This window comes from Oikopleura dioica, chromosome 1 (genome assembly GCF_907165135.1).
Source record: "Oikopleura dioica chromosome 1, OKI2018_I68_1.0, whole genome shotgun sequence".
Taxonomy (NCBI): Eukaryota; Metazoa; Chordata; class Appendicularia; order Copelata; family Oikopleuridae; genus Oikopleura; species Oikopleura dioica.
Window position 1 is genome coordinate 2,605,016 of NC_137291.1, and position 24,949 is coordinate 2,629,964.

The 24,949-nt window shown below is 41.3% G+C and overlaps 7 protein-coding genes and 2 long non-coding RNA genes across 9 annotated transcripts; 6 read left to right on the plus strand and 3 right to left on the minus strand.

Annotated features, from left to right (window-relative positions):
• The first annotated feature begins 5,839 nt into the window (after positions 1-5,839).
• Positions 5,840-6,707, plus strand: LOC145711503 (uncharacterized). Its single transcript, XM_081789196.1, has 4 exons — positions 5,840-5,919; positions 5,970-6,445; positions 6,491-6,602; positions 6,674-6,707. The coding sequence occupies exons 1-4, from the start codon at positions 5,840-5,842 to the stop codon at positions 6,705-6,707; spliced, it is 702 nt and encodes a 233-aa protein (XP_081645322.1).
• LOC145711183 (uncharacterized) lies at positions 6,697-7,231 on the plus strand. The gene is made up of 2 exons (XM_081788914.1): positions 6,697-7,052; positions 7,094-7,231. The coding sequence occupies exons 1-2, from the start codon at positions 6,718-6,720 to the stop codon at positions 7,221-7,223; spliced, it is 465 nt and encodes a 154-aa protein (XP_081645040.1). The 5' UTR covers positions 6,697-6,717; the 3' UTR covers positions 7,224-7,231.
• Positions 7,232-7,408: 177 nt separating this feature from the next.
• On the plus strand, positions 7,409-9,117 carry LOC145698605 (uncharacterized). The gene is made up of 4 exons (XR_014133932.1): positions 7,409-7,830; positions 8,607-8,678; positions 8,721-8,899; positions 8,944-9,117. It is a non-coding gene; the product is annotated as an uncharacterized LOC145698605 (long non-coding RNA).
• LOC145698594 (uncharacterized) lies at positions 9,108-10,979 on the minus strand. The gene is made up of 4 exons (XM_081775805.1): positions 10,764-10,979; positions 10,241-10,714; positions 9,263-9,972; positions 9,108-9,197 (listed from the first exon to the last, which is right to left on the minus strand). The coding sequence occupies exons 2-3, from the start codon at positions 10,647-10,649 to the stop codon at positions 9,524-9,526; spliced, it is 858 nt and encodes a 285-aa protein (XP_081631931.1). The 5' UTR covers positions 10,650-10,714; positions 10,764-10,979; the 3' UTR covers positions 9,108-9,197; positions 9,263-9,523.
• A 543-nt stretch (positions 10,980-11,522) lies between these two features.
• Positions 11,523-12,090, minus strand: LOC145710667 (uncharacterized). Its single transcript, XR_014135057.1, has 2 exons — positions 11,771-12,090; positions 11,523-11,721 (listed from the first exon to the last, which is right to left on the minus strand). It is a non-coding gene; the product is annotated as an uncharacterized LOC145710667 (long non-coding RNA).
• Positions 12,091-14,536: 2,446 nt separating this feature from the next.
• Positions 14,537-19,543, plus strand: LOC145695575 (AP-1 complex subunit beta-1-like). The gene is made up of 6 exons (XM_081772563.1): positions 14,537-15,755; positions 15,909-16,536; positions 16,616-16,800; positions 18,581-18,875; positions 18,955-19,147; positions 19,187-19,543. Exons 1-6 carry the CDS (start codon positions 14,538-14,540, stop codon positions 19,302-19,304), a joined length of 2,637 nt encoding a protein of 878 aa, XP_081628689.1. The 5' UTR covers position 14,537; the 3' UTR covers positions 19,305-19,543.
• Positions 19,544-19,595: 52 nt separating this feature from the next.
• On the plus strand, positions 19,596-21,458 carry LOC145695576 (uncharacterized). Its single transcript, XM_081772564.1, has 4 exons — positions 19,596-19,958; positions 20,082-20,404; positions 20,452-21,260; positions 21,302-21,458. The coding sequence occupies exons 1-3, from the start codon at positions 19,649-19,651 to the stop codon at positions 20,617-20,619; spliced, it is 801 nt and encodes a 266-aa protein (XP_081628690.1). The 5' UTR covers positions 19,596-19,648; the 3' UTR covers positions 20,620-21,260; positions 21,302-21,458.
• Positions 21,459-22,391: 933 nt separating this feature from the next.
• On the plus strand, positions 22,392-23,769 carry LOC145697659 (uncharacterized). Its single transcript, XM_081774879.1, has 5 exons — positions 22,392-22,542; positions 22,719-22,873; positions 22,917-23,336; positions 23,387-23,584; positions 23,629-23,769. Exons 3-5 carry the CDS (start codon positions 23,093-23,095, stop codon positions 23,709-23,711), a joined length of 525 nt encoding a protein of 174 aa, XP_081631005.1. The 5' UTR covers positions 22,392-22,542; positions 22,719-22,873; positions 22,917-23,092; the 3' UTR covers positions 23,712-23,769.
• On the minus strand, positions 23,707-24,733 carry LOC145697670 (uncharacterized). The gene is made up of 4 exons (XM_081774888.1): positions 24,390-24,733; positions 24,143-24,351; positions 23,908-24,101; positions 23,707-23,849 (listed from the first exon to the last, which is right to left on the minus strand). The coding sequence occupies exons 1-3, from the start codon at positions 24,621-24,623 to the stop codon at positions 24,041-24,043; spliced, it is 504 nt and encodes a 167-aa protein (XP_081631014.1). The 5' UTR covers positions 24,624-24,733; the 3' UTR covers positions 23,707-23,849; positions 23,908-24,040.
• Between the last annotated feature and the right edge of the window lie 216 nt (positions 24,734-24,949).

A 24,949-nucleotide genomic window follows, 5' to 3' on the forward strand; every position in this document is an offset into this window, starting at 1 on the left:
CAACATTTTTCTTAAAAATTTTTTTCGTCAATGGATTTTTGCGGAAAGGATCGAAACGTCAACGCATCTCTTCAAAAATTGCGATTTTAGCCCATTCGCGTCCTCAAATTTCTAGATTCACGTGACGAGCCAAATTTTTTCTATTCCATTTTAAGATAGTTTAACCCTTTTTCTAGCAACATCTTATTTTTTTCTTATTTGAAGTGGCTCTCGAAAATCACTTTTATTCGGAAAATCTAGTTCTATCCCCTTAATGCATTAGATTTATATTTATGATTTGATATAATGATTAATTTGGTATTTTTTAAAGCCGAGCCGTCTGAAAATTTAATATCATCATTAATTAGAATAAATAGAAATTTTGGTGTACAAAGCAATTTTAATAATTTGGACTGATTTGCGTTCAAAAGCAAAAATTAATGCTTTCAGGCATCATGAATTTCGATATTATTTATGTTTTATATATTAAAAATTGACAAGCTTTAAATTTTTGATTTATCTTCAGATAAAAAATCTTCTACATTGATCAATAAATAAATTCTCTTGATCGGACCTCTCTCAGAATAAAAAGACTTACGTTCTGGTGAATGAACTAAATAGGCCCTATCCGATTCTTATATAGTAACAAGCATTTAAGAAGCCCTCCAATCAATAACTCTGGTTTTGAACCGCCCAACCGTAAGCTGTAGGGGAACTTCATTTTACCAATCACCATCTCTGGTCAGAGGCAGAGGAATATTTCAGAGGAAAATATTCTAGTGCTCCACCTGACCAATCACGATCAATGGTCATTTTAACCAGAGATTTTTATTCGCGAGCACTGAGAATGGCGCAAAACCAGAGCTTTCTATTCGCACGCTCTCTAAATGTCGCAGGACCAGAAGTTCTAATTCGCTGAGAAGCACAAACTCAATAAAAAACTAACGGACAAATCAGAAGCTCTGGCCACGGTTAGCTACGACATCAGATTAGTGAGAATCACGTGTGGTGGTGAATAATTATCCACTTCGGACATGGAGGACCTTCTGACTTACTACCGGTGAGCTGACTTTTTGCCCAGTTCTTCAAGTGCTCAACCAAAGAAACTTATTTGGAGCCTTAAAAGTGCGAAAACGGGATGAAATCAAAGTGTATCAAAGTTAATTTAAGACGTTGTGGCCATAAAACTTTAATCATGAGGATAAAAATGATGCGCATTGATGCTGTCGGTACCAGAGGTCCTGATTGGCGGATCTTCAGAGAGGACTCTTAAGCAGAGGATAAGCAAAGTACGGTGACCAGAGCTTGTGATTGGATAAAAGAAGACTCGTTTTAATCAACCAGACCTACCGATTCGGCAATTCTGAAATGCTGAGATGGTTAAGACGGTTTTGCGTAAAAGGGCAGATCTTTTTAAACAGCTCATCAAAAAGCATACAATTTATTTGTTTAAAAATAAGTTTAGCAATAAATGTGTAGATTAGAAAAATAAAAGAACTTAAAAATCAGGACTCTGACGATTCGGGAATCAACGCAATAATAAAATTTCGATTATTGATAACAATTCCAGAAAATGTGTTTTTGATGGAGAGTAATCATGTTGCTCATGTTGCCTTTGTAACCCTTGATGCCATTATCAGGTTTTACAAGGTTTCCCACGTTTAGACACAGGGACAAGGCGCGCGGTGTGTTCTAATGTGAGTTTACCTGAAAAAAGTTGATGGAGCATGCAGCAAGCCATTGCAGTGTTAAGACCGCGCAGATATTTAGAAGTCTCGCCGAGCGCCCGGGTCAACTGACTTCACCCCTTATCAGCTTCCAGATAATTTTTTCGTTCTTTTGGGAACTTGAGTCTGGTCAAAATCAAACGGGCTTTTTCATGAGCTATTTATTTGTTTTGAAGATGATTTCTTCGGTCTTTATATCAATTTTCAGTTCACATTCGCCTTCCGTTCAATATCTCGTGAAAAGAATATGATATGAAAGAATGAAAAATATGGAAAAAAAAAAGATTATTTTAAATTACATTGTATATTAGATCTCTAATTTTCAAAAACTTTTATCAATCTTGAGATTGTACGATGGCTTAAAATAAGCGAACCGGGCCGTGTATCCTTTTAGAGATCTCTGAAATAAGATAGAGCGGGGCGTATATCCGTAAATGGGTCAGATCGTCGAGAATTTTAAGTAGAATCAAAAGATAAGTTATCTTAGATAACTTATATTGAGATTTTTCTTAGTTCTGATGAAAACGACGGCATTTTCTTATCTCGTCCAAAATGATAAATAGCAAGTCGTTAAGAGGCACCAGGACGGTGTTATTTTCATTTAATCAACAAAGCATAGTTACTTGACGACTTGTTATTTATCATTGTGGCAGCGTTATCCTATAAAAGAAAAAAGTGTCGTCTTTTTCATCAGAACTTATAAGAGTCTCAGTATAAGTAATCTTTTGATTTGTACTTAAAACTCGACGAATCATGAAACTTTTCGCTGCAACTTTGGCCATCGCCTCCGCTCAGGACTTTGCTGCTTCCGAAGCTGGAGATGATGCACGAACCTTCTCCTTCGGGGATTCTGCTTTCGACTACGGAGAAAGTGCTTACGCCGGATTCGATAGCGGAGCCTTCTACGACTCAGCCTACGGCAGCGATTACAACTCTCTTTCTGCTGCTTACAACTACGACGACGCCGACGCTGCCGCCGCTGACGCTGATGCCGCTGTCGCCGACGAGGCGGGACGAGACAAAGACGAAGCTCGATACTTCGGAGTTGTGCAGGCCACCACTACGTCGCCGACCACTCAGACTTTCACCACCACTTCCAGAATCACTAAACACTGCATCAAGTGCGACGTTATGACCCCAGCAAAGTGCGCCGTTGTTGGTCAAACCAACGATGAGGTCAACCAGCCATGCGAAAATGGCGAGGTTTGCTTCCTCGAAGTCCGACGAAGTCATCAAGCTGATAAGTTGACCCAGATCTGCACTGGCTGCAAGAACGCTCAAGCTTGCTGGGACCTCAAGCAACAGAACTCGATCACAGGAGCTAAAGCTTTAAGAAACCTCGCACAGTGTCATCAGATGCACACCAGCGGCAACCGAATCCCACGACTTGGCTCGATCGCTTCCGTTTGCCGAACTTGCTTTGCCCCTTCAACTTCTGCTTACGCCTCCACCTCCGATGCTAACAAGCCAAATCAATTCTTCGCTGGTAACTCCGACGGAAACTCATTCACCATTCCCAACGGCAGCGGTGTTTCGGCAACTGTGACGCTTTACGGAAGCAATGATGCCACATTCAACGACATCTGGTTCACCAACCGACACGGACTCTCTTCTACATCCAGCTACGATCTTGACTTCTCTCTTCCTATTCTCTCATAATTATTCATTTCGTGAATAATTTTACGAAAAAATTGGCTCGGCAAAATGATTCTGTACTCCTTATTTTCCTTATTTCTGGTGATATCTTAAAAAAAATAAAACAATCTCGCATATTTAAAAAAATGATATTTGTTTCTTTAGGGTGTTTTCAGTAAGGGAGTTATTGTATTTCTTCGCGTAAATTCAAAGATAAAGAGCAAATTTAGCATTAAAATATTTTCCTGCAAATTTAAAAAAATAAGCCATAGCCTGTGTCCCATAGGGGTTTATGATACAGATTCTAGTTAAATCGGCAAAAGAAATATTTTGGAATTGACCAAGCCACAAAAAATCACAACAAGAATTTAAAATGATTTGACATTTTTCAAAAAAAAACGAAAAAGGATAAATCTGAAATAAAAATTTCGAAAATTGTGTGTACCCGGGTTATCCCAAGAGAATTTCATAGCTTGTTTTTGGCGATTTCAAAATATCAGCTTTTCTTTCGTTCGAATCTCTGAATTATCTTGATAAAAAGAGAAAAATGGAAAGTTCTGTCAAAGACTTTGTTTTTATTTTGATATTTTGTTTCGTCGTTTTATGGGCAAACACTTTGAACCTGCCGCAAGATAAAGCTGAGAATTTCATTGCACCCTTTTTTCAAACTCAAGAATCGGATACGGAAGATGTGATCAACTTTCCGGTAGATGAAGCGACTAAAGAAAGCAGAATTTTCAAAACCTTTGTGAAGAAAAGAAAACACATCAATTTCGTCTGCGAGCGATTGAGACAAATTATAAATCTGTATCAGGACAAATCCGCGACTTCTTTGAAACTCATGAAATACCAGAAAAATATAAATAATTTCGGAAAAGACTATATTCCATGCAAGCCAATTACCCATCCGCTTGGATTGCCTGACAATCTCTTCAAAAACGAAAGTAAGCGCAACGTCGCAAAGTCGAGATAATTACTAATTGACCTGTTTTAGAGTATAAATTAAGAACATGTCTTCCGACCAAAACCGGAAGCACTAGCTGGCTTAAAGCGCTTAGCTCTCTTAAATTTTCTGATGGAATGTGGAGTCCCAATGTTATTGAGCATGGATCACTAAAATTGAGATAAGAGTCCTCTTCTTAAAATAAGAAAAAAATGCCAAAAAAAATATAATTTAAGAAAAACATAAAATCTGACCCGCTTTTCTAAGCTGTAATTGAAGATCCATGAAAAAGATAACGAGTGGTCATATCCAGAAAAAATGCATCGAAACGCATGGTTACTTGACGCTGATGACAGTACGTCATCCGATGGCGAGGCTCTATTCAGCGTGGAAGGATAAATTTCGAAAAGGTCATGCATATCTTGGGACGATCGAAAATCAGTTCAAGTAGTATTTGACCAAGTTCGAGCGCCAAAACATGGAAAACTCGACCTATCAATACTCGTTTGAAGCTTTCGTCGAAACTGTCGCTCTTTCCGATTTCGATGGACAAAGAGACCGCCACTGGCAGTCAATTCACACCTACTGCAATCCGTGCGCCATCCCTTACGAATTCATTATAAAACAAGAATATGCCTCTGAAGAAAACGACTTTGCTTTGCGCGTGTTTGACTGAGAAGACAGATTTCAAAATCTTAAGAGCATTCCACAAATATCTTCGTGGGGCCGAGAGATGAAAAATAAGCCGATCGATGTAGACGAGATGCTTGAACACTGGAGAAATGTGAGCAAAAGAACAATAAGAAGGATTTATAAATTATTTTTCATGGATTTCGTTTATTTTGACTACAGAATCGAGAAGTTCATTGCCGCTGGAAAAAATGGTTTAGTCAAAATTATCGAAATTCATTCTACGATTAATACGATTTTAGATGACGGAGAGCTGGAGTCATTGAGAAAAGTGCTCAAAAAGAGGATCGATCTCCAGGGATCATTAATAAGGTGGAGAGAGACAAGTCATTGCACTGGAAACTTCCCGGAAGCATGTCAATTTGTAGAGTTCCCAGGATACATTCTTTCGTGCTCAATTCAATTGTCAACACAGGATTTTGAAGGTTTCTAAAATAATTTTAACTTTTCAAGAATTTTTTTTAGAGGCGAAAAAGAGGGCATGTCAATATCATCCAGACGAAGGAATTCATGGAATCGGAATAAACGATGGAAGTTACTGCCTCGCTACAATTGATGATAAATTAATGAAAACAGATGATAATCGAACGATAGGATGAGTGCGAAGGGAGCTACCAATTATTATTACGGAGAGCTTTCAACCCGGTTATTTTTCACGAATTCTGATAAGACACCAAAATAAACAAAGCTTAAACCTAACCGGCCAATTTCATCCGTTAACATATTTTCCGAAAAATAACTTTGAAATTTGTAAATAAAAAACTGGCGCATGAAGAAATCCCTTACGTTCAAGAATAAACTCGATGCGAATTTGCTCACATGTTTTTTTTTTGTCGAGTGATACAGTCAATTACGCTCTCTCAAAATGAAATCTTTTGCTTTGTCAACTCTTTCATTTTCTGCTGCAGAGACTCTTGTCCCGGTCACTCCTCCTCCTCTTTGTCCGTAGGTTCAAAAAAAATCTTCGTATTTTTGAACAATTGAAATTTCCCAAGAGATTTGGACAAGAACGAAATCTGCAGTACAGAATGCTCAGATGCTCGGGACAGTTGCTACAGTGGATGTGGAAATGATTACACTTGCGCGAATCGCTGCAATGTCGTTTGGTTGGATTGTCTTGAAACTTGCCCTTGCTCATCTGGCTGCCCAGACGGTTGTGATGGCTGCCCGCATCCAGTTTGCGAGTCAACCGAGCAGTATCTTTTCATGATCAACTACGACTGGAGTTTTGATAATAAAGCTCTTTTATTGAGACTTTCCGATGATACCTTTATCGAATCGAGTTTCAACTATCGATTCGACATCATGGACGTCGACGATGCCTGCTACTCGTACATCAAGGGCAACCACTACTTTCTCGGCGGATACTACAATCCCCGAGCGATAATCAAGGTCACCGACTGCGAGTTCAAATTGCAAGACGACGAGTTGATGGTTCCGCATATCGATGGGATGTGGGGATCCTGCACTAGTAAGAAAGCAGAAATTGATAAAAATATCACTGTTTTTTATTCAGCGTATTTTGATCAGGCGCATCTTTGTTTCTCCGAAGATGGAGTAGGGGCGAAAAAATGTCAAAGATTCGATGGAGAAAATCAAGAAACAGACATTTCAGCTTCAAGTTTTGGGTCAAAAATGAAAAAAAAAAGATCAATTGTATTTTTTTATTTTGGTGTTCATTTTTTCAATAATCTACGAGAAATCTTGACCCAAGAATCAAGGCATCCTCATGATTGGACTGCGATGGCGGTTTATGACAACAAAATGTGGGTCGTCGGAGGCTGCGATCCAGACGACTTTTCCGCCTGCCACAATCACGTCGAATACTACATTCACAACAACTACTCGTGGTTTTCCGGACCGGAGCATCCGGCTGAAAAAGTTTATGGAGGACTTGTTCTTGGAGACGCTTCTGGTTTGTATACTTTTGCCGGGCGAGGACCAAACCAGGGTCGCTCCGTTTTCCGAATGAGAAGTGGCAGTTGGTCATTCTTGGGTCAAATGACTGCTGCTGCGGGATACTCGTATTATTTTTCAAGCGGAAAGATTGTCGGCAACTTCGCTTACGTCGGGGAAAAGTAAGAATAGTAAATTGAAAAATTATCTAAGGAAAACCTAGCAATTTCGAAAAAGTCAACCTCGAAGACGAAGCATTTCCTCTTTCGACGAACATTGGTCCAGAATACGAGTCCCTTAATCTTTACTACGCTGCTATGATTCTCACTGACCGACCAATTTGTATTGAATAAATAAAATAAAATAACCAATTTGATGATTTTTCCAAATTGGTTCTATCTCTCTAGATAATTTTGACATGCTTCGCTCTGACCCTCAAAAATTTGTTTCACAATTCTAGTTTGTTTATATTTTGTTTGCGAAAAATCAATTTGAGATTTTGCGAGAAGAAATTTTTGTCTGTGATTTTAAATGCCCAAAATATCCTTTTGTTTTTGTATTGTCATTTTGTCCGAGCGCGATTTTATAGAGAGAAATGTCCGATAAGCCGTTCCATATCGTCGAATGTCCTCCAGGCTCGGTTCTTCCAAAAGAGTTGGAGAAACATATGAAGTTGAAGGAGACTCTTCCAAATGGCCTTCAAGTTCACACAATGGATATTCCGGAAGGAATGCAGGTTCCAGGGCCGAAGAGTTTAGCTTATCAACCGCAGTGGGTCGGAGGGGATCTGGCCCGCGAAATATCTCGATCATCTTTTACAGCGATTTCACCCCGCCATCCAGTGGAAATCGAGACGAAATTATAAACGCCTTGATGACTACCGCCAATTGTATTCTGATCAATGAGGCGAATCCACACATGGTCAAGTTCAAAGTCAGAGGCAAACCTGCTTTTATCGATGTCATTCATTGTCAGTTCTTTCTTCTTTTGATGATTTTAAGGGACCCGGTTAGGCAACGCCGAGCTGAACTTCACGCGCCCGTCGTTACTCTTGTGAATAAGATTTTTCGAAAATTCTTTTTGCTAATGATATCTGCAGATCAACAGCTTTCTTATCCAATTTTCAGTTTTGTCTATCATCACTCGTTCATGAGCCAGGTCCGAAAGAGGGAGCGCAACTTCAAAAGGGTGTTTGAAGAGCAATCTTTTTCAATCTTCATGAAAGCTGCATCATTGAAAAGCCCATTAAATTTTCTACAAATCTTACCTATCGCGCAAAAATGAAGCTGTATCTATTAGCGATACAGGTCAGATAAACAAAACTTCTTAGCGCGCGCCCAGCGGAATCATGTCCCGGGAGCCCGAAATAGCGTCCTGCAGCGCTGCGGCGTGCTGAGCGCGCTAAGTTCTCTAGTTTATCAGTCATTAATCCGCAATTAGTAATGTTTCATTTTTGCGCGATAAGTAAGATTTGTAGAGAATTTAATGGGCTTTTCAATGGTGCAGCTTTCATGAAGATTGAAAAAGATTGCTCTTCAAACACCCTTTGAAGTTGCGCTCCCTCTCTCGGACCTGGCTCATGAACGAGTGATGATAGACAAAAACTGAAAATTGGATAAGAAAGCTGTTGATCTGCAGATATCATTTGCAAAAAGAATTTTCGAAAAATCTTATTCACAAGAGTAACTACGGACGCGTGAAGTTCAGCTCGGCGTTGACTAACCGGGTCCCTTAAGGACGAAGACAGTCAGCTGAGTATTCTTGGCTTCATCAGAGCTGTGTCAGATCAATTCGCCAAACAAGCAGGAGTAAGTCAATAAAATAATTAAAAATAACTGATTCGTATCTAGCGAAAAATCAATCTTTGGCGAGAAATCCCGTGCAAGTTGAATTTTTCGAGCAAATTCATGTTCAAAACGAATGGAAACCGTCAACTTTCGACTGGCTCACGCCTAAATGTGCGAAGGTGGGTTTCATGTGTGAAGCTCACAAGTTGAACAAGAAGCTGGAATTCATCACCATGCGCGAGGTAAAAACAAGGACAGATAAAAAAATATTTAAATTTGTTTCCAGCAAAATGGATGGCGAGAAGGACTTGTTCGAGTCTTGAATGCATAAGAAAATAGTTCACTTTTTGGTCTTATCTCTTACACTGTCTTCCTTTACCAGCAACAAGATCAGAAACCTCATTCTTGCCTGGCAGGTTCTTACTAAATTTTCAAACGATCTTGAATAAAATAAAATTTATTGAAATAAGAAAATATCGATTTGAGCGTATATGTTGTTCTTGCATATCATTCATCTTCAGTTGCATCGTTTTTTACAAACTTACCATGATAGAATTATTAAGTTGATATTTGTTCTTTCATAAATATTTTGGTATCAAACTTACCTCCAGCGTTGTCACCCCATTGAGGATTGTGAGTATTGGTCCTGTTCCAAACGAAGCTATTGTAAGTTTCTCCAAGCTCATTGAGCGGATAAGGCGCAACGTTGCTATTGAGAGCGCCAAATTGAGTCTCGGTCAAGGAAGCCATCCAGTTGTATCGAACAACCCAGGGCATTTCTTCAAGCATCGGAAGCGTCTGTTTCATGTATTCGTGATGCTGCTCGTTTGGACAGTCCCACCAGCCGTTTCCGCAATTGAATTCGACTAGCCAAACAGGGTAGCCGAATTTAGCCTTGTAATGACTTTCTTAAAGTTGAAAATTGCGGAAACAAAAGTTATCTTCAGCGCCTTTTTCAAACTTTTCCTAAGGGTGTCTCTAAGCAACTTTGGCTCGCAATTGCAGTGAACTCCCTGTTGTCCTCCGTTGATATTATACTCATGGACATTGAGAGCATCAATTCTGATGTTTTCCGGCAAGTTGAAATAGAAATCCTCTCCCCAACGCATCGCGCCATCTTTTGAAGCGATCGAAGGGCCAACAATCTTGATCTCGTCGGTCGAGACGTTGTGATTGCCAGCATGTTCTTCCACTCGTTTCCAGAAGGAAGGCCAAAGGGCACGGGCGTTGGGGACGGTGAGATTCGCTTGGTTATCTCCGTATGGCTCATTCAAGTAGCCCATCCACTTTTCGCCGGTTTTCAGAACCTCATTGTCTAAAAATTCATTAAAGTTGCTGACTCGCGAGAATTCGCGGTGCTACGAGAGCGTAGATACAGCGCTAAAGAGTCCCGTTATGCGCAATAAGCGCTGCGGCGCGGTAAGTCTAGAGAAATAAAGCGCATTTTGGACATTGAGAAACGCGCAGAGACCCTGCCGCTGCGCTTATTGCGCATAACGGGACTCTTTAGCGCTGTATCTAGCGATTTGTACGCCTTTTGACTAAGTTCCGAAATCGGTGGAAAATCGAGCTGGTTCACTTACTTCTTGGGAAATAATATTTCGGATGAGTGCAAGTATTCTCTCCCCATGGAACACTACCGCAAGTTTCCTGATCACAAGTTCCATCTCCATATCTCGTGTCAGTATCCTGCCTACATCTCGGATAGCTCATGATCGGCCAGACATGCATATTCTCCGCCAAAAGCTCTTCATCCCCTTCGTTTTGAAACGACCACCAAACATGGCTCAGCGCTCCGAATTTGATCCATCCGATCGTCGGATTTTCCGGATTTTTATGAGGAGTGTTGTATTGACGAACAAATTCAGCCTGATCAGGGTGGTTCCAAATCGCCATCCCTCGCTTGATACCCGGCGCTGGAATTTCATCGGGAACCTCGCAGCTGACTTTCAGGCCGTTTTCCATGTCCCAGTCGGACCAGAAGTAGTTCATCAAGAATCCAGGGGATGGAGCTCGCCTTTTCGGCAGAGAAGCTCGGCGAAAACTGGGGCGGTTCCCTAAATTTTCAAAGAAGAAATTTCAAGTTCATGGTAATAATAAAAATACCTCAGAAACACATTGCAGGGTGCACATGCTTTCTTCTGGTATAAACTCCCCCTCTGCGCATTTGATATCATCGGAAAACTTGGCGATGGTCAGATTGTTCGTATTACAGTCAGTTCCGCTCAATCCTTCTACGACTCTCTTGTTGTACTTGTAATTTGGATCTCTTTGCGCAAGCGCACTGGAAAGAACGAAATTTGAAAGCTTCATTTCTTCCTTTTTTGCTCTTGGCGGAGTTGATTCGTGATATTTAAAGATAGCAATCACGAGGCTACCGGGCGGTGGTTGCGTAGTGAATTTAATTGTTTATCGTTTTTTGTCTTTCTGACTTTGATTGAAGGTTAGTTTGACGAGTAAATTGGCATTCGGAGAAAGATATATTTGAGCTTTTTCGACATTTTTCTTCAATTCTGAATCGATGGAAGAAGGAAAGAAACATGGAAAAACGTTCGTTTTGGGGTTTCTTGCTGACCAAAAGCAAATTATCACGCTGCTGCCTGCTTGCCGCTTTGCCTGATGGGAAAATCGGCCCCTGTCGTTCAACTGTTTTGGAAACAAAATTCATCTCAATTTAATTAGAGAGAAAAATGATTGAAAACATCGCATCTTTGATTTTGCACAAAATTTCTTTGAAAGTAGGAAGAAACGGACAATTTCACGGATTTGAGGATGATGCACTCAAGCTCTTTGTATTCCTGATTTACCCTGCTCTGGTGTTTGTTGCTGTTAGAATTGCTTCAAGAAATAAAATGAAATAAAAGGTCCAGTTTCAATATCTTTTATTCAAAGCTCAGGTTTATCAGTAAAAGTCGAAGAAAAATGAAGACGTTTTCGCTAGTAATAAGGATTTTTGACGAATTCTTTTTCAATTCGTTTTCCTTGTGCGCGTTTTGCCCGTCCAAGGCTGATTTTTTCGCTGGATTTGATGAAGAAATTCGGGACTCGGTATCTTCGAGACATCCTGAATTGATTTTTATTCATTTTATTCATAAATTTTTCTCAAAATTTACCTTAATTTTTTGTTGTCTCTATCTTTCCTCCTTTGATCGGACAATTCCAGCGCTAGAAAATCCGCAAAGTCGTAATATTCTTCTTCAAAAATTTCAAAATCGGTAAATTGCTTCACCATTTTTTTCTTTTATCTGAAGTTAGCATGATGAACGCGGCGTTTTATAGCGCCAAGGCCACGAATGAAAATGATGAAAGGATGGCGCATGTTTTTCGATGATTCTCGTAAGAGCGAGAGGTTTGGAGTGAGTAACGCGTGAGTTGGACTGGTGTTGATTCAATGGAACGGATGTGACTCATGATGAGCTTTGAGGACCCTTCAGGGCAGACGCATTGGAGAAGGGTCGAGTTGTTGGTTAAATATAATTGCATCGTCTTATTGAAGCTACTTGAAAAATGAAACATTCTAGTCAATTAAAAGTTCGTTGGTTCCAAATGAATCCCTTATCAGTGACACCGAAAGATTTGAAGTCAACAGAACTTGAATTTATCTTCATTTTCTTCCCTAATTTAAATAGCTACAAGCAATGTTAGAAATGATCGCATGTCTAAAGGTGCTAATCCCTGTCTTACTACAAATATTCTTCCCAATCTTAGAGCAGAAAAAGCATAAAAATGATGAAGAAAATCGAAGGATCGTCAGTTTTAACCGGCAAAAAGCAATCTCATTCGATGCTGACTGCTGCTATCGAGGATTTTTTCAAGCCAAGCTCAGGTAAAAGCTCCTCGATGAGAATCTATCTTATCGAACCGGCGAAGGAGGGGCTGGGAACAACCAGTGTCCACAAATTTAATATCATCAATTGAAAGCAAAATCGATTCTTTTTTCATGAAAATGGATTCAAAAAGCAATTTTAAATATGAAAAAGAGGCAGAGAAATCAAACAGCTTTCCGGAGAGTTTTATGAAATAGCATGCGATTTATCGATCAAGACTTATTCTTTTAAAAACTCAGCAAATAGAAGCTTCTCAAAAACTATCTTGTAATGAGAAGAATGCAGCAGGATCAAGAAGAGTTCGACAAATCTCTCACATCGACAAGTAAATTCATGAAACATTTTCTCGTGAGGACGATGAAAAATTCTCACTGGGGCTGGAAATTCAGTAAAATAGCGAATTCAGTAAACCGGAGTCAGGGCCCAAAAGATCTAAAAATGACGCGTAGCGGCTTTTTTACAACGAAGCCGCATTGCGCTTTGAAAGCGGCTTCCAAAGAATTCGAGAAAAATCTCGCAGGGCCGCTTTGACGCGCTTTTTTTAAGGTGGTGGAAGTTTTCTAGCCCACTTCCGCCATACCTACCCTGGAACACCATACCTTTTCTGAATCCGCAGAAAATTTCAAGAATTTTGACCCATTAAAATTCTAGAAATCTCCACTTCCGGTCGATTCTAGAGCCGGAAGTTGACGAAATTTTCGAATATGCATAAAGTGTGACCCATCAAATTGATGCTCAGAAGATTCTGAATCATCTCATTATCGATTCATTCAAAGAAACTAGTCCGACCGCAGTCAAACCGACCGCCAAAACTACGAAAAAAGCATAAATTTATGAAATTTTTTTCAGTTTTTAGCGGTTGATTTGACCGTGGATGAGATTGATTCTTCTCTTAGATGATAGAGAATCTTCTGAGAATCAATTTGATAGGCCACAAGTTGCCCATACTCCCGAATTTCGATGACTTCCGGCTCTAGAATCGACCGGAAGTGAAGATTTATAGAATTTTAATGGGTCAAAATTCTTGAAATTTTCTGCTGATTCAGAAAAGGTATGGTGTTCCAGGGTAGGTATGGCGGAAGTGGGCTAGAAAACTTCCACCACCTTAAAAAAAGCGCGTCTTTGCTTTTCCGACCCTGACTGAAATTTACAGTAAATCATTTACTACATAGGCTGCCAGGCTCAGGACTTCGCCGACTCAAATTCGGATCACCCATTTAGAATGGGCCATTTTACAATTATTTCGACAAATATCCATTCTACCTTAAAATCTTTATTGTATTATCACGAATCTATCGGACTTCCTCTCGAAATACCAGATGAAAATCCTCTAGGTGTAATTATGGTCTATTGCCAATAGACTAGTGGACTTTCGGAAAAAACAGGCTCCGAATTCCTCTGCGCCAAAAAATGTGGCGCGCCATTGGCCACCGCCGCCCAATCGCGTTTTTATCGACTTGGGGAAAATTGATTTTTCGCGTTTTTTGCTCTTTCCTCTGCTTATTTATCTTTTCGAGAAATCGCCCGATTCTTTCTTATTTTCTTTAGCTTTTCCTTCATTTAATCACCCGATTTTTTTCTCAAAAAAAAATCTTTCAAATTTTTTAATTAAAAAAATGTCTTCAGAAAGCATGACGGACTCAAAGTACTTCACGACAACGAAAAAGGGAGAAATCTTCGAGCTGCGAGCAGATCTCAATTCCGACAGAAAAGACAAAAAGAAAGATGCCGTTAAGAAAGTAATCGCGAGTATGACAGTCGGAAAGGATGTTTCGGCACTCTTTCCCGACGTCGTTAATTGCATGCAAACTGAGAACCTGGAATTGAAGAAACTCGTCTATTTATACTTGATGAATTATGCGAAAACGCAACCAGGACACGGGCTTTTTTGAAGAGAAAAATAGTAGAACATCTAAACAGTAACTGTTTGAGTTGATTTGAGTATTTAGATTCTAAATTTTTGAAGAAAAAACATCTCTTCGGGCCAAATATATACTCGAAACTATCTTTGATCAGCATTTTTTTCCGCTTTTATTGAGCCCGTCTTCAAGACATGACAATTATGGCTGTCAACACCTTCGTGAAAGACTGTGACGATCCCAACCCGCTTATCCGCGCTCTCGCTGTCCGAACAATGGGCTGCATCCGAGTGGACAAAATCACCGAATACCTCTGCGAGCCGCTCAGAAAATGCCTGAAAGACGAGGACCCCTATGTTCGGAAAACCGCAGCAGTTTGCGTCGCCAAGTTATATGACATCTCCGCCGACATGGTTCAAGAACAGGGCTTCCTGGACGCGCTCAAGGACCTCCTCAGCGATTCAAATCCAATGGTCGTTGCAAATGCAGTTGCAGCACTCTCCGAAATCGGCAGGGATGATTTCTTGACAAAATCAGTCGTCAACAAGCTTTTAACCGCGCTAAACGAGTGCACCGAATGGGGACAGATTTTCATCCTCGACGCGGTGGCCGAATATCATCCAGCTGATCCAAGAGAAGCTCAAAGCATCTGCGAACGAGTTACTCCTCGTCTTTCTCATGCCAACGCCGCCGTTGTCCTCAGCACTATCAAAGTGCTCATGCGCTTCATGGAGCTCATTCCCGACGTCGATTACAAAACTGGACTTCTCCGAAAGCTTTCGCCGCCACTCGTTACTCTTCTCAGCTCCGAAGCTGAAGTACAATACGTCGCTTTACGAAACATCAATCTGATCGTCCAGAAACGCCCTGAAATTCTCAAGCACGAGATCAAGGTCTTCTTCGTAAAATACAACGATCCAATTTACGTCAAACTTGAGAAACTCGACATTATGATCAGATTGGCTTCTCCTCACAACATCGCTCAGGTTCTTGCTGAATTGAGGGAGTACGCAACGGAAGTCGACGTCGATTTCGTCCGAAAAGCCGTCCGAGCTATTGGCAGATGCGCGATCAAAGTCGAAAACTCTGCTGAACGATGCGTGTCAACTCTGATCGAACTTATCCAGACAAAAGTCAACTACGTCGTTCAAGAAGCAATCGTCGTCATCAAGGACGTTTTCCGAAAATACCCGAACAAGTACGAATCAATCATTGCGACGCTTTGCGAGAACTTGGACTCTCTTGATGAGCCAGAAGCTCGAGCAGCGATGGTCTGGATCATCGGAGAGTACGCGGAACGAATCGACAACGCGGATGAGCTTTTGGAATCGTTCTTGGATGGATTTAATGATGAAGCGACGCAAGTTCAGCTTCAGCTGCTCACGGCTATTGTTAAATTGTTCTTGAAAAAGGTAAAGAATGCTTGCTTGGAAGGAAGAAATAAGGGAAATAGACATTTTCCAAAAGTTTCGTCGTTTTTGCGGGTTTCACGGATGTTTTGAGCCATTTTTTGGATAGCTTACCGTCTTCTTTCTTTACCCAGCGCACTACAACTTTCTTTTCAGCCAAACGAGTGCCAGCAGCTTGTCCAAACCGTCCTCTCCCTCGCAACACAAGACTCCGACAACCCAGATCTCCGTGATCGGGGCTACATCTACTGGCGTCTTCTCTCTACCGATCCAGCTGCGGCGAAAGACGTCGTCCTCGCCGAGCGACCTCTTATCAGCGACGAAACAGATCTGATCGAACCTACTCTCCTTGACGAGCTCATTTGCCACATTTCCTCGCTAGCCAGTGTTTATCACAAACCGCCCTCGCTCTTTGTCGAGAACGAAAAACCAGTCGTCAAGACTCTCCGATCGGCAGCAGCTGCTGCTTCCACTCCTGATGCCGCTGCTGAAGCCAATGGATCAGCTGCCGAAGCTCCAGCTCCTACCATCATTCCTTCCTCAAACAACCTCGTCGACGATCTTCTCGGTTTGGACCTTGGAGGAGGCAGCACTGCCGCCACTCCAAGTTACTCAGCTCCTCCACCAACTGGAGGAATGGATATCCTGGGCGGCGGGCTCGATTCCTTGCTTGACCTGGGAATCGGTGGTGGAGCTCCACCACCGCAGCAACAGGCGAATCCGGTCAATTCGAACCCAATGGGAGCTGCTCCTCCCATGGGTGGAGGATTGCTTGATCTCATGGGTAACCAATCTATCGATTCTTTCTTAATTGATCATCCCCTTGTGTTATTTATTATTCCCCAATCAAACTCCTTGTTCAGGCGGAGGTGCTCCACCTCCAGCTCAGGCAGCACCAAGTCCTTATGGAGGTATGGGCGCGGACATCTTCGGCGGTTTGGGCGGTTCAACTCCAGCGGCTCCACCTGTAGAACTCGATACCTGGTGTAATGCACAAGCTTGTATGGGCCTAGAACTCAAGGGCAGAATCAAACGGGAGAACAATCAGGTAACCCGAGTTTCCGAACCATTTTCGAGCTCTTCTTTATCCTTCAGATCAGGGTCTCGAAAAATTGGATGCGCGGCGGTTGTTTGAGCGCCCCCTCTCGCTTTCAACCCCCGCGCCCTAGATGTTTGCGCGAAAAAACAACGGTGGGCTGGATGTTGCGCCACCCTCCGCGGAGAGTTGTGCGCAACGGGAGCCGATTGTTAACAGCGGTCGCTCGGTTGTTCACCAACTGGTGCGCGGTCCTCGCCTAATAGAAATAAACAAATTAGTACCCTTAGTCCCTATTTTAAATAAATGATTAAAATTTCATATGTGATTTATCAAAATAGATGTTATTATACCGTGGTTTTCCATTTTAAGAGCGCCCAATGTAAGAGCGTTTTCGCCAACATTTTGCAAATTATGTTATCTGCGAAAATTCCAATTTAAGAGCGTTTTTGAAGATTTTTATGCAATCAAAAAATTTTTAGACTCAAATAAATCATTAACTAAAACGTGTAATCTCTGACTGCTTTTCCGGCCATTTTAAAGTCAATGGTTTGGCAGTGTCGGCTCCTTCTGTCATTTGAACTTGAGGTTCTTCTTCAATCTCCATCGCCGACGGACCATCATGGTCGGAGCTCTTTTGCTTTTAATCTGATTCCTAGATATTTAATTTACCTATTCCTACAAAGGCTAGAAAATGTACCCTGAGCCTCAGTGACTGAGGCATGTCTTCCCCATCATTTTCCTTCGGATTATCTATTAGATCTCCATGACAGTCTTTCTCCCATCCTTTCTTTTTGAGCCTTCACCAGAATCTGCGCATATTTTTTCTTCTAAGCCAAAGACATGTGTTTTTCTTTTCTTCTCCTGACATTTTCGTTGTTTAAATTTTGAAGAATGAAAGAGATCAGATTAAGAAAAAACGCTCGAGGAAAATCCTGAAAAAATCACTCACGTTCTCATCTTGATATACAAATACTTTTGCTTCTAGATCTTTTCTGTTTCATACTTTCGAAATTCCCTGAAAAATGAAAATAACCACTGTCATCCTATATCGATAGGAAAATTTCCAATTTAAGAGCGTTTTGAGCAAACCCTGTCATCTAAAAAACGCTCTTAAAATGGAAAACCACGGTACCTTTAAAATATTATTTTCTAATCGGCATTTTTCATGAAAATCTAAGAAACACTCATAAGAAAATATTTCAGATCACTCCAGCTGCCTATTTAGGGATTTTATCGGGTAGACGCGGTGTTTGACCAGATGACTTCAGTCATCTTTCAGTTCATTTTCAGTTTCTCAAGTGTAAGTGGCAGTGCGCTAGTGCTTTGGGCGCTCCCCGAAAGGCCCCATAATCTCAGTGGGTGCACACTCTGACCTACTGTGACAAATATCACCGGGTGATCTAAACAAAACAGTTCTCGGAAGTGGTCAGCTTCCTTTTTACCAAAAAATATTGAATTCATAGGCAACAAGTACTTCTAAAATGTGCTAGTTACTGTAAGCTGTATTTTGTGAGCTTTTCAATCATAAAAAAACTAATTGCCCGAATCTCAAAATAATTTTTACATATTCGTAATCAGCGGAAAAAGTTATATCTGGAGTCAAAGTTTCACCGAAATTGAACATTTTTGCATTTTCCTATAGCGTCACTTTCCCTTTGGCGCGAGCCTATTTTTCAAACATCCAGCCCAAATTGTTTTTGAAAGTGAACAACTAGCGCGCCGATGTTGAGAGCGAGAGGGGGCGCCCTCACAACCGCCCCACATCCAATTTTTCGAGACCCTGCTTCAGATCATTATGGAAATGCAAATTACGAATAAAGGAATGCAACCGATGACCGACTTTGGAATTCAATTCAACAAAAACTCATTTGGTCTCTGGCCCAGTGGTCCGCTGTCCGTTCCTGCTGTTCAAGCCGGACAGACTGTCCCAACTCAGTTGATCCTGACGACTCAGGGTCAGGTGCAAAAGATGGATCCTTTGACAACGCTCCAAGTAGCGATAAAGAACAATCTAAAGGTGTTTTATTTTGCCACAGAAGTTCCACTTGAGGTCTTGTTTACTCCCGATGGAAAGATGGATCGACAAGGAAAAGGTTTAATTATCAGCTTTCGTGGATCTTAGCTAGAAGTTCTTGCCATGAAGAGCTCTGAAAATCTCATAAAAAGTATTCCTTGCGACGTGGAAAGACATACCCGCACAGAATGAATCATCATCAACGATTCCCTCGGCGGGAAATCTCGGTGCAGATGCAATCACGGCGAAATTGGAGAGTGCCAATGTTTTCAATGTTGCGAAAAGAAATGTGGAAGGAGTCGACATGCTCTACAACTCGTTTAAATTAACCAACGGCATTTGGTACGTCAACGAAAGTTTGACGGTTTTCTAGCATTTTAGGTGCCTTCTTGAGCTTCGAATCCAGCCGGGGTCTTCAGACGTCGTTCTCTCGCTAAAAGCCCGGCAGACGGAAATCTTCAAGTTTGGTCAAAAAGCAATCGAGTCCATCCTCAAATGAAGATCTTTGAAAAAATCTCTTTATTAAAAGTATCTCCAACTCACAGCTTTTAATTTACACATTTATTCCTTCGTTTTTCGCGTGTATCGTCTTGTTTACTGTATATTTTACCCCTTATCATGTATTCTTTCAAGCAAGCCATTTCATGTGCAATTTCCAATTTTGTTTATCCGACTTTCTTCATTCTGGGTAATTTTGAGTTCAGAGCAATAAACTATTTATTCTCTCAATATAAACAATCGCTATTTCCGATACAAAATAGGTCTATCCATGAAAAAAGGATTCTCATGTTAACAGGTTAATATTCATAGAAGGGTCTTCCAGACATAACAATCATTGGCTAAATGTCTTTGATAATGAGGCCGACAAGGCCAGAGTCAGGGTATGAAAGCGTTGAAAATGGCGTCGCCAAGAACTGGGACGTCGATACCGGTAAAAAGAACGAAGAAGAAAGAGAAACGATATCTACCGCGAACGAGAGTGGCTCGACTAGCTCAAACCAGCCGCGCTCTCTCCTCGAAGCGTTAGAAATTCTAAAAGAAACAGAGGAGGAGAAGAAAGCACGGCTTGACATGGAAGAAAAAGTCAAAAACATGCTGGAGAACCTACCCTTTTATGTCAAACGCGTTGTCAGAACTCCTGTCAAGCCTCTAGGTAAGCTACTTTCAATTGAATCTTTCCTGTTGAATAGTAGGGAAGCTCTTAACCTAGGTTAAGAGTGCACTAGAGTGCTCTAGGAAAGATGAAATATTGAATGCCCCCAAGATCATATTTCAGACAAAAGTCTTCACTGCAAAGACTGCGATGTTTGGGTCAACTCTCCTACCCAGATGGAACAGCATCTCGGCTCGCTGCGCCATAAAAACACAGTCGCAGGGATTCCAGTACCTCCTCGTATAGATAAAATCGAGCCTGTCAAGCCGAAGTCAATCTACCAGTACAAATGCGAGCTGTGCCACAATACGCTCAACTCGGAAGTGCAGCTTTATCAGCACTTGTGCAGCCAAAGACATTTAGCGGCTCTAGAGGGTAAACCACCAAAACGCAGATGGGTTCCGTATGAGCAATTCCGGGCGCATAAAATAATCCAAGCCAGACTCGTAAGTGTCCACCTCTCAAGACCACAGGGCTTATTCCATAAATTCAGAGACAGCAGTCTGCATACACCGTCGCTTACCAGCCGATTCTCATGCCCAACTTTACGAACTTGCAGATAGGCCAACTCGGGCAGTTGCAACAGGGAGCGATGCAAAATGTCCAAAACGTACCCCAATTGTCCTTACCCCCTGGAATGCCGTTCGATCAGTTTATGTAACTTTGACAACCACTGCTACTCGATTATTTTTTTTTCAATACTTTATCTACACGCTCAGCCCACTCGTTCTGAAATTGTCAATTGTTCAAGGTTCTCTACCTACTATTTATTATTTTGTAGGTATTTGCTAGATTCCTGCCCACAAATTTTTCTCTGCTAGGGATGTCCATGATATTTGGAGAACTGCCGAACCCTCAAAAGAAACATATCGAGTATTTTGCACAGCCACACTCTCCTGTTCAATTGGGCGCCACTTATTTTCTAATAATTGAAATTTTTGCCACAAGAAATTCTAAAGCATCTTCGATTTGCAGATTTGAAAAAGAAATAAGATGCGTTTTGGCATTTCCCTTCGGAATTACTCGATCCGACTCGACCCAAGAAAATTCAAAATTGCAGAAAAATCAGCTGCTGGAGAACTCTCCATCGTTTCCAAAATTGATCTGGGCGTTCAAGCCAGCATTCCCTACCAAATCAAGATGACCGGCGAGAATGGGAAGCCGTTTTACTTTGCTGGGCAGATTCACGCTGTTTCGAAGAAAAATCTCGTCGGAATCGCGGGAGAAATCGACGAAGGGAGCGAAACGGGGTTTATTTATGATGAAAAGAATGAAGATCATTTGGGCGATCTTTTCAACAAGGTAAGTTCTTCTGAGTGGCTGGAATTGAAGTTATTATTTAGGATGATCTTTCGAAAAATGTATTCGGCTGCGAAACCGCCTTCAAAGAAGTAGAATACGATCTCGTTTTCGATGGTTCCTCTGAAAAAGCTGTTATTCACTCAATTGAGGGTCAAATTCAACTGACATAAAATTCCGTCTTCCGTTTTGATTGTTTATCCTGAAGCTAGGTTCAACAAATCGAAATCCGATGCCCGGAAAACCCGATATCGGATCGGATATTTATCGGGTTTTGTCGGGTTTTTTTTCACCCTACAAAACCCGATCCTGAAAATTTCAAACAACCCGACGTAGGATCGGGTTTTTGTCGGATTTTGTCGGAATTTCGTCGGGTTTTTCTTGCCTTTTCAGCCAATCACAGTCGGTCTAAATAGCCTCCCTTGCCCTTTTTTACTCAAAAAGCACTCGAAATAGATGAGTACTGCCTCCAAAACCGAATAAAGGCATAGAACGAGCTCTAGAGGACATTTACATTAATCTTACCAAAGATAATCTTCTGGCGATTGAGAGAATGAAATTCAGCGAGGTCCCTGGCAATCAGCGATCCATTTCGAGGGCAGAATTTCAGAGAACGCCTGAGCTTGAAGGCCTTAGCAGAACAGTCTTTTAGGTTAACGCCCACTATTTTCAACCCCATGGGTTATTTAAAGTCATGTGACCTCGGCAAGGCCTAACCCCCTAAACTGCAACTCAGCAAGGTCCAAGCTTTCTAAACATATAAAGAGGGTTTGGATTATTTATTCTATATTCTACCGTATTACTAATAATACGGTTTTAGACGAGGCGTTTTTATTGTATAAGGAGATGCACAATGGGAAAATGCACATTCTAAATAATATTATTAATGATCCTCGAAAATTGCTGAAAAAATCTGCTCAAGATAAGTTATTGACCTTCTTTTGACTTGATTTTTTTTTATTTTTGCTTGTAGGAAACCCGACAAAAATCCAACAAAAACCCGATAAAAACCCGATTTCGGACCCGACAAAAACCCGATAAAATCCAACAAAACCCGATCCAACAAAACCCGACCTCCTAAAAAACCCGATAAAACCCGATCTTGGTTTCGGGCGATTTTGTTGAACCTAGTGCTGAAGGAAAGCTGTTTGTAGAATGAGCATATTGCGAGCAACCAGATTTTTGACGAGGAGAAGCTCTTCGTTCATCCTCGGCGAGCTGAAAAACGGCGAAATTGTCGAAGCAAAATTGCCGAATGTTCCTCATTTGTCTCTTAATTTCCCAGGTACAGTTTTCTCTGTATCTTTGCTCGGTTTCATGTGTACAAAACCTGAATCAGGACATTTTAATAAAAGGTGCATGGCGCTCTTTCAAGACCCTGACTCAGGTTTTGTACACAGAAAGTAGGAGCTCTGAGTCAGAGCCTCTGACTGCAAGGAATCGTGTTAACCTTGTTTCTAGTTGAGCTCGAAGGAGAGGGAGAAGCCTGGCTACTTGGGAAGACCTTTCCAATTTTGGCGGAAGATGTAATGGGAACAATTATTGAAACGCCGACACAAGGACCTGGCTTGATAAAAGTAGAAAATGATGAACACGATGATACAGTTTTCTTCATGGTAAGAAAAGTAATCGTTTCTCAAGTGCTTACCATGTGTGTAGCAAGATGTCCCGCTGTATCTCCGCCCAGAAGAAGTAGAAAGCCTGGCAGGAGCGAAAGTAAAATTCGACCTCGTGAAGACACGAAAATCAACGAAAGCTTTTATTACAGATATTGTTTTGCCCTGATCCCTCGATATCCCTATCAAACTTCTCTTTGACGTCAACCTTTCTATAGAATGCTGGCTCGTGCTTCAAAACAGCTTCTTAGGACGAGAATAAGCTCGAATTATGTTCTCGCTCGAGTCGTTGATGGAGAACTTCAGGAAGCAAAGATTGATTTGACCAAGACTTCATCAACAAAAGATACTCGGGAGAGCTACGGATTCCAGGGCTCCATTTGGGCAGAAGTGAACGTCAATAACTCTGAAATGTTCGCTCAAGTTGGCGAAGTCTTCTCAAAAGAAGCTAGTGGCCGGTTAGGTAAATAGACAACTTTTATGGACTGAACCCGACACAAATGTTGTTTTCAGGCAAAATTGTGTCAGACAAAAACGGAGAAAGCTGTATTCATCCCCTTGACGTCCCTATTGAAGAGCAAAAAGTGATAGAATTCGACTTGGCCGATGTTAACGAAGAGCAACTTGTTCGAACTAAAAACACTCGCTACCAATTCGACACTGTCAAGGACCAGGATGGATTTATCAGAGCCGTTAATATTCATCGACTACGTAGGAGAATCATTTTTCTTCTCTTTCATCATCACTTTTTCTAGCGAAATCGCAGCTCAAGAAGTTAAACGCGGCTTGGGACGAAACTCAGGAAGAAAATCTAATTTCTTTGTACAGTTATTCTTAACTTTTATTAAAATAAAGAGCTCAAATGAACAAATCATGGCGCGATGACGAAAGTCGAGCAGCATTGGGAAAACAAAAAGGGCTTCCATGAATTCACCTGTCTCGATCGCAAGTTGTCCCTGTCCCAGTGATAGAAGTACTGAAAGTTGCAGATGAACAAGGAAAAACCTTTAGACTCTAAAGTTAAGAGGGAGTACCTTCAGATCAAGAGCGTCAGCTTCGTTGTCAGGAGAAGTGTAGATAGTGAATCCAACACGGTTGAAAATTTGTTCGGGAGAATCCGTCATGAACCTTTTTAGATGTTTTGTAAAACAAATCTATTTCAAGAAATCAAGGAAACAAAACGCTCCTTTCATCGCACCAGGTGATAGCAATATGCACATTTTCTGACCTTCGCAAAGTTACTTTCCGTCTTATCTAATTGTTCCTTACCCTCCTTTACTAGCCATTTGTGTGCCTAAATCGCCAACCCAAGCGTCTCTCAAAAGGTCTGCCTTGCCACAAGCTACGTTTTTCGTTAACCGGGCGATGTCGACTTCCTCTGATCTTGGGGTGAAATCGAATTCGGGATCAGAATGAGAAATATTCCACTTTGTATGAATGAACTTTGGCCTTCTTCTTGTGCTGATTCCAAGTGAGACCTTTTTTTGTTAAAGAAAATTGTTGAATATTTTCTCACCTCGATTCCGTACATAACCCGATCAGGCAAAACCGATACCGCTTTCGCCAAAATCAAGCTTGAATCCGGCGAGCAAGGATACCCCAAATCCGCTGAATCCTGACAATACAGGGCTCTGAACACTTCGCCGACGGAATTCATCTGCTCATCACTCTCTTTTCCTTCAAAAGCCAGGCAGAAATACGCTTTATTCTTTGCGTCAGCCAAGAAAGCGGGAAAAAACTCGTCGTTCATGGTTTGACAAGCGGCTGGTAGGGTTTCCGCGCGGCGAAGAACCCAGTCGCCGAATTCTTTAAAGTTTTCTCGCCAGTCTGCGTTAACAGAAGCAGAACAAAAAAGAAGTATTTTGAAAATCATGTTTATTCAATTCATTAGTTCGTGAACACAGTTTTAGTTTGATGAACAGTTGGGAGATTTCTCATCATAAACGAGTAACTTCAGACTCCAAAGAATCCACCAAGCATCTTTAAGAAAAAAACGATTATTATCTAGTAGACTCCGATATTCCCATGTAACATGGGCCATGTTACATGGGCCATGTAGTTTAACATAGCTCTAGC

What these genes read in the sequence shown, in the direction of transcription:
- LOC145711503 (XM_081789196.1), top strand. Translation starts at nt 5,840, where the DNA reads ATGAAATCTTTTGCTTTGTCAACTCTTTCATTTTCTGCTGCAGAGACT. An exon ending in ACTCCTCCTCCTCTTTGTCC is followed by an intron (nt 5,920 to 5,969) that starts GTAGGTTCAAAA and finishes AAATTTCCCAAG; the next exon opens with AGATTTGGACAAGAACGAAA. An exon ending in ATTTCAGCTTCAAGTTTTGG is followed by an intron (nt 6,603 to 6,673) that starts GTCAAAAATGAA and finishes ATAATCTACGAG; the next exon opens with AAATCTTGACCCAAGAATCA.
- LOC145711183 (XM_081788914.1), top strand. Translation starts at nt 6,718, where the DNA reads ATGGCGGTTTATGACAACAAAATGTGGGTCGTCGGAGGCTGCGATCCA. An exon ending in TTCGCTTACGTCGGGGAAAA is followed by an intron (nt 7,053 to 7,093) that starts GTAAGAATAGTA and finishes AGGAAAACCTAG; the next exon opens with CAATTTCGAAAAAGTCAACC.
- LOC145698594 (XM_081775805.1), bottom strand. Translation starts at nt 10,649, where the DNA reads ATGAACTACTTCTGGTCCGACTGGGACATGGAAAACGGCCTGAAAGTC. An exon ending in GAAATATTATTTCCCAAGAA is followed by an intron (nt 9,973 to 10,240) that starts GTAAGTGAACCA and finishes ATGAATTTTTAG; the next exon opens with ACAATGAGGTTCTGAAAACC.
- LOC145695575 (XM_081772563.1), top strand. Translation starts at nt 14,538, where the DNA reads ATGACAATTATGGCTGTCAACACCTTCGTGAAAGACTGTGACGATCCC. An exon ending in AGGATTGCTTGATCTCATGG is followed by an intron (nt 16,537 to 16,615) that starts GTAACCAATCTA and finishes CTCCTTGTTCAG; the next exon opens with GCGGAGGTGCTCCACCTCCA. An exon ending in CGATGGAAAGATGGATCGAC is followed by an intron (nt 18,876 to 18,954) that starts AAGGAAAAGGTT and finishes AAATCTCATAAA; the next exon opens with AAGTATTCCTTGCGACGTGG.
- LOC145695576 (XM_081772564.1), top strand. Translation starts at nt 19,649, where the DNA reads ATGTCTTTGATAATGAGGCCGACAAGGCCAGAGTCAGGGTATGAAAGC. An exon ending in AACTCCTGTCAAGCCTCTAG is followed by an intron (nt 19,959 to 20,081) that starts GTAAGCTACTTT and finishes ATCATATTTCAG; the next exon opens with ACAAAAGTCTTCACTGCAAA. An exon ending in AAATAATCCAAGCCAGACTC is followed by an intron (nt 20,405 to 20,451) that starts GTAAGTGTCCAC and finishes CCATAAATTCAG; the next exon opens with AGACAGCAGTCTGCATACAC.
- LOC145697659 (XM_081774879.1), top strand. Translation starts at nt 23,093, where the DNA reads ATGCTGGCTCGTGCTTCAAAACAGCTTCTTAGGACGAGAATAAGCTCG. An exon ending in AGAAGCTAGTGGCCGGTTAG is followed by an intron (nt 23,337 to 23,386) that starts GTAAATAGACAA and finishes TGTTGTTTTCAG; the next exon opens with GCAAAATTGTGTCAGACAAA. An exon ending in CGTTAATATTCATCGACTAC is followed by an intron (nt 23,585 to 23,628) that starts GTAGGAGAATCA and finishes CACTTTTTCTAG; the next exon opens with CGAAATCGCAGCTCAAGAAG.
- LOC145697670 (XM_081774888.1), bottom strand. Translation starts at nt 24,623, where the DNA reads ATGAACGACGAGTTTTTTCCCGCTTTCTTGGCTGACGCAAAGAATAAA. An exon ending in GGGTTATGTACGGAATCGAG is followed by an intron (nt 24,352 to 24,389) that starts GTGAGAAAATAT and finishes TAACAAAAAAAG; the next exon opens with GTCTCACTTGGAATCAGCAC. An exon ending in CAAATGGCTAGTAAAGGAGG is followed by an intron (nt 24,102 to 24,142) that starts GTAAGGAACAAT and finishes AACTTTGCGAAG; the next exon opens with GTCAGAAAATGTGCATATTG.